The sequence below is a fragment of the Populus euphratica genome, unplaced genomic scaffold, assembly GCF_000495115.2.
Source record: "Populus euphratica unplaced genomic scaffold, PopEup_1.0 scaffold1.1, whole genome shotgun sequence".
In the NCBI taxonomy this organism is placed as follows: domain Eukaryota; kingdom Viridiplantae; phylum Streptophyta; class Magnoliopsida; order Malpighiales; family Salicaceae; genus Populus; species Populus euphratica.
In genome coordinates, this window is record NW_011499845.1 from 1,855,607 (window position 1) to 1,868,473 (window position 12,867).

Sequence of the window (12,867 nt, forward strand, 5' to 3'; positions counted from 1 at the left end):
TTTTACTCGGGTAATTGCTGATGCTAGTCTTGCGAGCAACTTGAATAAATGTCTTTGTTATTGCAGTGCACCATTGCTCCACGATCCTTGTAATCTTCCAAATATGTAGCCCTTCCATGTATTTCAAGCAAGTTTTGCATTAAAAAGATGACTTGGGTGTTATTAGATTCCTCTCCCGACTCCTGAGGTGCTCTGAACAATGTATTGCAGGCCAATCTGTAGTGTCTGATTACTTGTTCTGAATGCCAAGATTGCCAGGACTCCCGCGTAGCAAGGAGGTGGAGACTTGGTCGAATTTCGATTCAAGCGATGAAACCTCCTTGTGATTGACAGCATATGATTCTCTTAAATAATTGGTTTATTCAAGCTATCCTTGTGTTGATACCCCATTTTCGCTCGAGAAAGAAATACATGGCGAGCTCATAGATTAAACAAATTTCTTGTGATAAGGTAACGAGCTAAAACAAGCAAGTTAAACCTCGTTACCTTCATAAGACAAGATAATTTCTTTAAACTATTCAAAATAATAATAATAGAAGTTACAATAAAAAAATAAATGGCATGAGATAGTATTGACAAAGGTTTTAAATTCCATTCCAGTTAATGATAATATACGTTATAAATCTATACCTAGATTATGATTATAATAATATTTAATAAAACAAATCAAAATAAATTATGAAATTTAATTATTAATAAACATGTTGTTATATGATAAAATTAAAAAAATAAACTAAAATAAAAACACAAAAAATAAACTTTTAAAATAAAATTATGAAAATACTATTGATAATTTCACAAGACTTTTTTAAATTTTAATTACCCTAAAATTTTAACTTGAAATATAACAATATATCAGGAGACTTGTAAAATATTAGGCTAATATAATTATTGGATTGAGGGTTATAATTAATATTATAAAAATAGATGATATTTAAAAAAACAAAAAAAGTTATTTGATTAGAACAAAATGAAACATTCTGAATAGAATTTAAATGAAATTTACGAAACAGGTTAAAATTTTAAATGAGATAAAATCTATCCAAGTTTATTTTATTCTTTAAATTATAGCAAGACATATCAACTATTCTGGGACGAAACGTAATAAAGTTATTTAGGAAGTCATTTGCTTATATATTTATATATTACCACCGTCCACCATATCAATCTAACAAATTATATTTATTTTTTATATATCATCATCAAGGCGTAGGATAGTGTCACTTAATCTGTAGCTGGTACTGGCCAGCACTCTATTTCCATTTTAACATTAAAAAACTCTATTAATCCTCATAATTAATTACTAAGAGAGTTGAACCTCTCAACAGCTTGATTTGGACATCAATTATACAGATGAGGGGGTGATTGGTTTTGATTTTTAAACTTAAATGCGCTGACTAAATTTATCCTTCTGAGCTGGGATGTACATGAAAGTCTGGCTTCAAATCTCGATTCAAGCTATGAGATGACGTGTGAGTCCCACGTCTTTCACCGCTGTCTTTCTCGGTTCTCCCAGCAATGAAAAAATCTGTGCATGGGTTGTGTACCCAGAGCCGCCCACGAACTTAATTCTCAGCCAAGCATTATTTAAAGATGATCCTGAAATTGAAGTTGCTTCCCACCGTCCTCCGTTTGCGTGATAATAAGTGGACCGACCACCGACGTCATTGATGCTTCCACTAATGGATATTGTTTATCGAGAGGGCCCACCACTACAAAGGCCCACACTTGAGGTCCAGGGCCCACTAGCCCCTTGCATCCATCGGCCTTCCATGGGCTAATAAGTTGGGCGTGAATCTATTGCCAGCCTGCCAAGTTATGTAGAGAAAATCTGCATGGCTGTTTCCCTTTCTTAAAGAGGTCCGGTGCCAGGTGGAATTTTTCTTTAAAAGGAACCGTTGGTCCGGTGCCAGGTGGAATTTTTCCTTAAAAGGAACCGTTGGTCCGGTGCCAGGTGGAATTTTTCCTTAAAAGGAACCGTTAGTCAGCAGACGGATAACAGGATAAAATCTTACATTTTTTTTTTCCCGAATCGAGGCGAGGAAAATTTTAAGAATTAAACAAGTTTTTTATTGTGTAAATCACGTCCGATTTGGGTCTGAATCCCTTTTTAGTCCTGCACCTCTCAATTTGTTCTTTCAAGCATTTAATTCTAGATGATCATCCGATTATCCATGCATAAAATCTTATAGCTTTAGATAAATGTGATTATTTTTAATTTAATTTGAGTTTTATAAAAAAATAACTAAATTAATTTAAAAAAAAAATTAAAATCGATTTTGGTTTAACTTGGTTTTTTTATTTTGAGTTAAAATTTTTTAAATTTCAAACTTTTCAAGTGAAAATTAAAGAGTTTGAATTTTAAAAAAAAATTAATTATTTTTTTATAATTTTTTTTTTAAAAAAAATTTCTTCTCCGGCAAAGGTGTTCTGTCTATAAAAAATAGTCTTGGAGGTGTTGGATAAGGCATGGAGTCACTTTTCATGTCAGTTTTTCTTGTCATGCCTTGCATGTGCCCTGCACGTGCAAATATTCAGAACAAATTTTTACATTATATCCCGTGGTAAATATTTATTATTTTTTTTTAAAAAAAGAGATTCATGTTTTGTGATGGAGTATTTTTTTTTTTTCAACTTATTTAATTTTTTTACTAGTTTTGTGATTGAAAGTTGCCTTCTCGAATCAAGTTATCATAAATTCAGTCATTGATAAATTTGATACGAGTTTCAATAAAAAAAATATAATTAAATATTTTAAAAAAAATTAATGTTCATTAAAAATAAATAAAACATAAATAAAAACCCCTTTATATCAATAAAAACACTAATTAAAACTAAGTTAACAAAAAATATTTAATTAAAATCATAGTTTGGATTTTGTGTCTGAAATAACCTGATTACAAATAAAAATAATTATAAATACTTTTAAAAAATATATATTAATTTTTAAAATTTTTAACTCCAGTTATTAAACTCAAAACACCCAAACTAGAAAAATTTAAAAGTTTAATTTTTTTATTGGTTTTTTTATTATATTATTAGTAGCATTGCTGCTATCATTAATTATATTATTACCATCATTATTATTATTGTTATTGTTAATTTAATTATTGTCATTATCAGTGATATTATTATTTTTATTATTATTTTTGTTATTATTATTATTGTTATTACTATTATTATCATCAATAATATCAACATCATCGTTGTTATCATTACTATCACCACCATCATCATTATTATTATCATTATAATAATAACTTCCATTATAATTATTGTTGTTTGTCAAGCACCGTCATTATTATTAATGATACCATGACAACTATTATAATTATTATTGTTGTTGCTATTATAGAAAAAAACAATGATAGAATTGAAAATTATAAGAATCTCGACAAAAAAATAAATGAAAACAATAAAAAAATCAAACAAAAAAGGACCACTCTGAAATTATTTTTATCATCTAAAAAAAATCACAAACTTGATTTGAAAAAAAAAATAAAAACCATAAAATATTTTAAAAAAGACAAGGAAAAAAGATAAGAGATAAGAAATATAAGAACCAAATTGAAACATCACACACACATACACACACACATAAATTAAATACCAAGAGTTAAATTAAAAATAAACAAAACTTCTAGATAAAATGAATAAAAAACAGTAATCAAAATTAAAATATATGAATTTGAAGTAATTGCAACAATAAGGAACATGATGTTTTTACCATGATAGGCGAGAGAAATGAAAAAAATGACACACTAATCATGTTTAAAGAACATACACCATCTGTAATAAAATAGGAGTTAATGATGAATAAATTAGGATGATAAAAAACAGTAATCAAAATTAAAATATATGAATTTGAAGTAATTGCAACAATAAGGAACATGATGTTTTTACCATGATAGGCGAAATAAAATTAACCAATGACACACTAATCATGTTTAAAGAACATACACCATCTGTAATAAAATAGGAGTTAATAATGAATAAATTAGGATGAAGAAAACTTATTTTGATCGTTGCATGTTGCACTCAAAATATGTAGTGATTCTAACATACTAGCGCATACAACACACACATAACTTTTCAAATATAACATTATTAATTTAATGACAAGTTATATTATTATCCTCAACTAAATTTATAATTAAAAAAAAAACTAAAGCTAAAATATCCAAATACCCTTTACATCCAATAAATTCAATGTATTTCCTCCATAGTTCAAATAGCAAAAGACAAATTAGCAACTATCACTATACGATAAAAACATCAAAATAACCCTAGTTCAAGTACTTGTATATTTCTATGGATTGAACAAAATGGTCATTATAATATAAGGGTGAATAATAAAAAGTGAATATTCCTCGTGTTTTAGGGGTTTGTTAATGTATATTTTTTATTATTTCATATCAAATACTTGTGGTGCCTCAAGTGGCTGAGACACACGTGCAGGGATGAAGATCACGGGTTTGAGTCCGCCATTTTAATAAACCAAAAAATAAACAAAGAAGGTACACGTGCTCGGGCCGTCGCTGGCCCACATTTCCCCCCAAAGAACAGGTGTTGCAGTTAAGAATCAAACCACGTAATATTTATTGTTTACGTAAAAGGAAAGGGTTCTCTAATCTCTAATCTCTAATCCATTGATCTGAAATGGAAGCTTTATGCTATTCGCAATCAAGATTGCCAAAAAGAAGATTGGTGCCTCTCTCTCTTCAGTGCACTCAAGGTAATTGCCACATCACTGGATTGGAGAATCGTGGGGCAACTATCAAGAAAAAAGAAAAAGAAAAAGAAAAAGAAAAAAGAAACATGTCATTCGTGATAAAGTGAGAAAACAAAGAACAGAAAGTCTGAATTCCGAATATAATCATGATTTATAATAATAGTAATCTAAAGTAAAAAATAGATTACAATTATTATTATAAACTATTTTACATAGGAAAAAATTGTGATAATCTAATAAAAAAATAGATTACAAACTATCTTAATTTTTACACTCAAACATTGAAAAACAATATTATATATGTGTATCTTTTCAAAATTAAAAGAAAAGAAAAATCAATTAACTGGTAAGTATGTAAAGATGGTAATATAAACTATACAATTACAAATGATTTTTTTTATATATATATTTGGCATTCGCATATAAAATATAAATACATTATTTTAATATTCTTTAAATTATTTTAATAATCATAAATTGTTTTTTTAATTAAAAAAATAATTTCATTTGAAAAACTTGTATTCATTAAATTAAATAAAAAAACACAATAATATCATGAAAAAAAGAGAGCCGTTCAACTCGCTTTTCTAATCCATCAAAGATTCAAAATGTTTCCAAAATTCAAGCGGGGGCCTCTTTCAAGCTCACCGAACCCAAAGGCACAAACACACGCTCCTAATACAATTGACTTCGGAAAAACCTGTTCGTCCTGGCCTTGGATTTTTCTCTCCATTACAGAAAACCTTTTAGCACCGCCGCAACACAAATCGAAATTGTTGACAAAAACATGCTCGCAGGTCTCTGTCTCTCGAACTTTTTGGTTTTCATTTGATTAACTTATAATGCACATTAACCGTTCGCTGAATCTCCTCAGAGAGATGATATGTTTCATTACGAAGTGAAAGATTCTTTTTCTATATCATGACATCAACTAGGTTGTTAACCTTCGTTGATAAATGGAAAGGAAGTTAGGCTGGAGGCATAATTTAAAATTTCACCGTGCCTTGTGCTTCAAGATGATGCAAGTCTGAACTATCCATCCATCATACTAGTTTAAAGCACAACATTCATTTGGTTTTTAATGAACTGAGCATTGTAACTGCATTTTTTTTTTTGGAATAAAGATTACTCTTCCGGTTTTTCAATGATCTTTGGTCTTTATTGACAGGGTTGACTACCGGAGGTCACTTGCAGCTAAAATTTGTCAACTTGCAAAGAAGCCATGTTCATGGTAGTTTCTGTCCTCTGTTATTTTAGAATATAGCATTCCTTTGTTTCCGCCCGTTCCCATTAGAACCCCATTTACCACAACAGACAACAGATTAAACCCCAATCCATGTCTCCGGTGCATTATATATGCAAGATAAATACCTCTTATGCATGTTCTTTTTGAATGTCTAGATGAGATTTTGATATTGTATATTTAAAGAGTCGAGAATGCTGAGTATTTGCAGATCTGGTTGGGAGTGAACTGAACTTCTCGATAATTACATCCCATTCAAGGAGTAAGGTTAATTGCATTTCCACCCCACCAAAGAAAGCCGCCTTTACTCATGAAGAACATGAAAAGAAGTGTCCTTTAGTTAAAATGTGCGGGATTACCTCAGTTCGAGATGCTTTGATGGCAGCTGAAGTTGGTGCTAATTTTATTGGGATGATTCTTTCGCCCAACTCAAAACGTTCCATTTCACTTTCAGTTGCAAAGGAAATTTCGAAAGTTGCAAGAGAATATGAAGCAGCACCGGTAGGGGTGTTTGTGGATGATGATGCAGACACAATATTGAGAGCCGCGGATGCAGCAGACCTTGAATTCGTGCAGGTATATGTTTTGGACTCTTGACTACTTCACATGTAGTATATCATTTTTGTTTCTGACTCTGATATTCTATTATTCAGCTTCACGGGAAAGGTTCTCGGGCAGCTTTTCGGTATTTAATGGGAAAAAATCGAATCGTGTATGTTCTCCATGCAAATGAGAATGGAAACCTTCTAAATCAAATTTCAGATGAAGAATGTTCCTTGGTTGATTGGATTCTCGTGGATAGCACAACAGGTGGCAGGTAAGAAAATGATTTACCTTCATGTATAGCACATCCATCATCTCCATTTTGTCAGTTTGTATATTCCGTTGCCCATCAATATTGAGGTTTAAAAATATAGAATTCAGGTACTAATCGATTTGATGCATTATATTCAATGAACTCCACGCTTAGGAACTGAATAGTTTTTCACGGTCCACCGTGAGCAAAACCTAGTAGATTGTGTGCAGGATGATCAATAAAACCTCAATTTGCATCTAGACCTCTCAATTTGCCTAAATTTTTTTATTTATAGATCCTGCATATATGTAACTCACACTTCCACTATCGTTTTCTTTGGCATTGCCAATCTTGTTTAAGATTTCTTCCTTGAATAAACTTGCGATCCTGTTTGTAGTGGCAAAGGATTTAACTGGACGGGGTTTGAATTACCACCAATCAAAAGCAAGAATGGATGGCTCTTGGCTGGAGGGATTAAGCCTGAAAACGTTAGTGAAGCTCTCTCTCTCCTCAAACCTCACGGTGTTGATGTCAGTAGTGGTATTTGCGGCTCGGATGGCATTAATAAGGATCAATCACGAATAGCGTCCTTTATGAATGCCGTACATTCTGTACGCTATTGATTGACCACAAGGAAAAAGAAACCACTCCTGACCGCGTCACTTGGAACCTGATCTCCAATATGCCGGTATTACTATCATCTCATTCTATGGAGTTATCTAGTTGAATATGGATGTAGCCCGGGTCGGGTCTGAGATGGAAATCCAAGCTTTTAAACTACGAGGCAGCTCCTCGAAGTGTATTTTAATGTATTATTCAAACATTTCAGAATGAATATCTAAAAAGGCGCTAATGATGTCTCAAACGTAATAAACAATGACACCAATTATTTTTTTTTAAAATATTTTTTGTTTGAAAAAATATAAAAATAGTATATATTTTTTTTTAAAAAATATATTTTTAACATTAATACAACACATCAAAATAATTTAAAATCATTAAAAAATTAAATTTTAATAAAAACCAAGTTAAAAATCACTCCCAAAACATTAATGATGGCAAGAATGGTTGTCATTCCTTTAACAATGTAGTTCTTTTTTTTTGGTCCATCTCAATATCAGAAATTCCTTTCCTGAGGTGGTAGTCAGTCCATGATGGCATAACCCTCTAGTTTTGAAAATTAGTCAAAACCTCAATATTGATCACACAAGACCCTATATTTTCATTTATTGATCATCCAGGGTCCTCTATCTATGCCCATTAACAACTCGAACTAAATCTAAGAAAGACGAAGAAAAAAAGAAATTTTCTTCTTCTTTTTTTTTTTTTAAAAAGCAAATGAACTAGATAATTAATCCGAGCACTGAACTCCTTACAAATTCTCGACCGAACTTAACCAAATTCTCAACCTCAAATCCCCCCCCGCATTCCGCACATCAGGCGTTTCCTCCAAAAGTTTCGTTGTAGTTTTTGTCACGAAGTCATCGATCTCAATACCACAAAACTTTGATTTCCACTTGATAAGTTCCACCCCCTCTCTCTCTTCATCATTGTCATTACGAGCTTTAGTTTTGCCTTTCTTCTTTTCTTTTCTTTATTTAATAGCTAATGCTTCCCTGTTGCAAGGGTGATTCCCTTTTTTATTTTTTATTTTTATTATTTTAGAAAATCGTACTTTTTTTTTTCAAATATAACAAAAAAAAAATATATTATTTTAGAAAATCGTACTTTTTTTTTCAAATATAACAAATTTTTTTTTCTAAATGTCATGATATTTGAAGTAATAATATTTTCTGAAAATTTGGTGATATTTATTATATTTATCATAAAAAACACAATCTTTTGGTAATTATTATGATTAGTTTTTTAGATCTCTTGAATTTAATTTATTATCTGTGTTTTTCATCCATTTTAATAAGATTTTTTGACAATGATCATAAATATTGTAGTTCACATACATTCAAAAACACACACATAATTTTCCGACAATTAATATACATATTGATTTGTTGAAAATAAATTTGTTGTTTTATGTTTTCATGCGACTTTATTTAATGATATTTTTATCTATTCAACAAACAAATTTTTACTTTATATATATATATATTGAATGTATGTTTATTATTTTATATTTTTGTGTGTTTTTCCTTTATTTTTATAAGATTTTATTATAAATTGATAATATATATAAAAACAAAGCCCGCATACTACATACACAACCGCATAGACCGATCAACATAAAAAATAAGAGAAGAGAGAAGCCAAAGATGTCGATTTTCTATTACAATGACGTCACAAATATAGTAAACTTCTTGCGTCCATGTTGCAGTGGCTGAGATTTACCATCGGCGACACCTCTTATCAAATAAGAAAGAGAAGAAAAGAAAAAAAGAAGAAGCGTGGCAGAATGAATGGATGTCCCAATGGCTGAGGACAATGCTGCCTAATTGTCAGAAGTTAAATGACTTGATATTATAGAATCCTGGCTTGGTAGGCTTCCCTTGCGATGCCCAGAAGCTTTGGTTTCTTCACTCTGTTTTCTCTGGTCCACAGAGCTCGGGGTCTGTTTGATAATACAAAACATCTCCAGTATTGCTAACATAGTGATCTTGTTTCATGCTTCTTACAAGTGTTCCCAACAAGTAAAATGGAAGAGGTTCAGATTTCCTTGGTTCGCGGTAATACTTCCCGAGTACAGGCTTAGCTGCTTCTGTCTGTAAAAGATCAAAATGAACAATCATTACAAGCAGAAGAAAGTGGACCACTAAAGAAACACAACAACAATTAAGGTGCAAACCATAACGCCACTTACTGCTTCGACTAAGTGGTAGTGTGGGATTTGAGGGAAGAGGTGGTGAATCACATGGGTCCCAATATCATGGTGGATGTTGTTGATCCATCCATAGTCACGGTCTAGTGTTGTAAGGCCTCCCCTCAGATAGCTCCATTCCTATTGACAGCCAGAAAGTATTATATGTTAGCTCAGATAATTTAACCCCACTGAACTTGTATGTCTCGTGGAAAAATGCACAATTTGATAGGAGAAGAAAAATGACCAGATGTTGATAAGAAATGTAAGACCAAAGGCTAAGAAGATTCGTCTTCCTACCTTTCCACGATACCAAGGAAGTTTCTCATCATGACCATGGTGATGCAAGTAAGTGACCAGGTCCAACCACATAACAAAAATCTGCATTTAGAGGCAAATCCAAAAGTATGAACATAAACACTAAAGAACAATTGACTTGTAGCAATTCTAACAAATGGCAACGGGATACGTAAAACCCAAGAGCTAAACCTACCCAGTAGGGAATGCCATAGAGTTTAAGCACTTGGAGAGGACCCATTACAAAGGATAAACAAACAAGCAATGCTGCCATTGCAGTCCAACAGGCGGTTGAGGTAATAACATCTTTCCTCTCATTTGGGACAAACAAATCACTGTCTGGATGGAAATGAGAGCCCTTCTTTCCTGGACTTCTACTCCACTGTATGGTCATTGAAATCCGCATCACATAACAGTCATCAATCTATTAAAAAAAATATCTCCTGAAGTTAATTACTGGATTTGGCTAACCAAGACGCAAAAGGCTTACCAGATAGACAGGGTAGGCAAGCATAGGGAAAGGCAAAGTGAATCTCAATTTTCTTGTGACATTATCCAAACTCCTGTAAATTTTCTCAGGCAACTACAATAACAAATAGTATAAATCAATAAGTTCCGAGTTTGAAAGAATTGAAACAATATTACTTGAAACTAAGAGGTCAATATTCACAAAAACTCACTGGATGCCAAGATTCATCATTCTCAACATGTCCATGGTTTTGATGGTGGGTTCTGTGGCTAATTCTCCTGAAATAATTATCAAAATTGCAAGTATACATGAGTATATCAGATTGTATTGCATAGGTAAATACTAAATTGCTAAAAACTAAACAGGACACCGAAATACTGAAATTTAGCAGTTATCGCAGCAACATACCATCCATGATAAGGAACAAGGATTGAAGAATGAAGGAGATGACCCGCTACACTATTAAGCTTTGGATTATTTGAGAAGCTCCCATGACCACTGCAAAATTATAGAGAAACGCAATCAATGTTAGAAACAAATAAATAGGCACCTCAAATGCAGCACTTGAACAAAAGGAAAGCTGCAAATCCAGTGTTAGAAAAATAAAATAAAATGGCCATAACATTTCCTACAGAATGCAATAAAATTTCAAGCTCAATAAACGAAAAAACATATGAATTTACCAATCATGGCCAAGAACAAAGAGGGCCCAGAACATGGTCCCCTGAGCAAACCAGTAAAGAGGCCAAACAACCCAATTGTTGAAGTAAGCAGCAATAGCAGCCAATCCAAAAACCACAACAACATCTCTCACAACATAGCTCATAGATCTCCATGGATCTTTAACCCAACAATGCTTAGGTATAGCAGCTCTTATATCAGATAATTTGAAAGGTGGTGGTGCACCAGGGTCAAAAAATCCACCTTCCTGTTCATTAACACCATTAACGTTTTCTCTTTCTTTGTCTTCCTCTTCACATACTGGAACACTAACCGGAACAGCAACATTTAACGCCCAGTTTATTTGTCTAGAACAACTTGAGACCTTGAAAGGAGAACCAAGATCGCAACTTTTGGAGTCTCGTGGCTGTCTAAGCTTTAAAAGGTTTGTAAGTTTTGATGTTAAGCCGGTTCTGCTTTGAGGATAGATTCTAGGAAGGGGTCTTAGGCCACATTCTGATAAAACCCAGCTAGCCATTGACCAAGAAGCAGAAAATGCAAGCGTATTCAGTTCTTGCTATCTCAGTGCACGTAAGAAAATAGAAGAATTGAAGCCTATATAAAAAGTGAAGAAAAGATACAAAATTTGCAAAGTAGATGAAGGGATAACACAAGGGCTTCTCTCCTCCACTGCCAGCAATAAAATTCTCAAAAAATAAAATAAAATAAAATTCTCAACTTGTGCTTCTTGTTGCTTGTCCTCTCTCTGTTTTTAGTGTGTACATGTATATATGTATATATATACTTGTGAGAATGTAATCGTGTTGCTGTCCTGTGCTTCTCTCGCAAAAGCTCCAGGGCGGTATGTTTTTGTATTTTTTTTAAAAATTAATTTTTTATATTTTCAGATTATTTTGATGTATTAATATTAATAATATTTTAAAAAAATATTATTTTAATATATTTTCAAATAAAAAACGCTATGAAAAATAATTATTACCACATTTCTATAACTTTTTTTTATATTTTAAAATTATTTTGATGTGTTAATATTAAAAATATATATATATATATATATATATGTTAAAAATATAATTTTAATGTATTTTTAAATAAAAAATATTTTAAAATTAAATATTATTACATTTTTAAATATCTTTTTATACGGACTATAGATGAAGTGTAAAATATTGTTTATTAAAAATATATTAAAATAATTTTTTATATAAATATATTGAAATCATAAAAAATATATAATATATGAACAGAAATCACCGCACGTTCTAGTTAGGTTTTAGTTTTTTTTTTTTTTTTCCTTAATAGATTTTGGACTATACGACGAACACATTCCTCCCCATCTTCGAATTCCGAATCATCCCCGCAAGATTTGAATCGAGATATCCTATTACCTCAGCTGCCTCTAATTGGGTACTTGGGAAATGTGTAGTGGTGTGTGATATTGACCCACCGTGTGGTTTTCTTTTCTTCCCGTGGAGAGTGGAACATCACTAGCGTGAAAGGAGAAGCCAGACTGACGTGGTCAAATCTTGAAGGTTGATAATACATGGCTAGTTGTGTCAAGGTCGTCATCTTACGAGTCAACTCATCTATTCTCATTTTCAGTAGCTTTCCAACGTTAATGAAGTCCTTTCCGTGTTTCGTTCTGTCATATACTTCACGCCATGGCTTTTCTCTGGCCCGTCTAGGGAAAGAACCCGCAGGCCACTGTTCGATTATGAAGAGTTTGCTAATAATATGTGTGTCTTCATTACACTTTCAGTTTGTTCTTGCTTCTCCGACCAGTTGGGTCAAGCAAACTTTTGATGCTGCACATGCCTTAGGTAGGGAAGGCCGATAGAAG

General features: G+C 32.1%; 2 protein-coding genes across 2 annotated transcripts; one reads left to right on the forward strand and one right to left on the reverse strand.

Annotated features, from left to right (window-relative positions):
* Positions 1-5,311: 5,311 nt before the first annotated feature.
* Positions 5,312-7,641, forward strand: LOC105142124 (N-(5'-phosphoribosyl)anthranilate isomerase 1, chloroplastic). The gene is made up of 5 exons (XM_011049658.1): positions 5,312-5,529; positions 5,901-5,963; positions 6,187-6,551; positions 6,629-6,792; positions 7,169-7,641. The coding sequence occupies exons 1-5, from the start codon at positions 5,520-5,522 to the stop codon at positions 7,392-7,394; spliced, it is 828 nt and encodes a 275-aa protein (XP_011047960.1). The 5' UTR covers positions 5,312-5,519; the 3' UTR covers positions 7,395-7,641.
* A 1,387-nt stretch (positions 7,642-9,028) lies between these two features.
* FAD8 (fatty acid desaturase 8) lies at positions 9,029-11,706 on the reverse strand. The gene is made up of 8 exons (XM_011049764.1): positions 11,030-11,706; positions 10,755-10,844; positions 10,558-10,624; positions 10,368-10,460; positions 10,074-10,259; positions 9,881-9,961; positions 9,584-9,721; positions 9,029-9,485 (listed from the first exon to the last, which is right to left on the reverse strand). Exons 1-8 carry the CDS (start codon positions 11,542-11,544, stop codon positions 9,300-9,302), a joined length of 1,356 nt encoding a protein of 451 aa, XP_011048066.1. The 5' UTR covers positions 11,545-11,706; the 3' UTR covers positions 9,029-9,299.
* Between the last annotated feature and the right edge of the window lie 1,161 nt (positions 11,707-12,867).

Bases quoted from the DNA above. Each gene is read 5' to 3' on its own strand.
- LOC105142124 (XM_011049658.1), top strand. The intron at 5,964-6,186 runs GTAGTTTCTGTC...GAGTATTTGCAG, and splicing joins GCAAAGAAGCCATGTTCATG to ATCTGGTTGGGAGTGAACTG. The intron at 6,552-6,628 runs GTATATGTTTTG...TCTATTATTCAG, and splicing joins CAGACCTTGAATTCGTGCAG to CTTCACGGGAAAGGTTCTCG.
- FAD8 (XM_011049764.1), bottom strand. From the start codon at position 11,544: ATGGCTAGCTGGGTTTTATCAGAATGTGGCCTAAGACCCCTTCCTAGA. The intron at 10,845-11,029 runs GTAAATTCATAT...ATAATTTTGCAG, and splicing joins TTTGTTCTTGGCCATGATTG to TGGTCATGGGAGCTTCTCAA. The intron at 9,962-10,073 runs GTAGGTTTAGCT...CTCTAAATGCAG, and splicing joins TCTATGGCATTCCCTACTGG to ATTTTTGTTATGTGGTTGGA.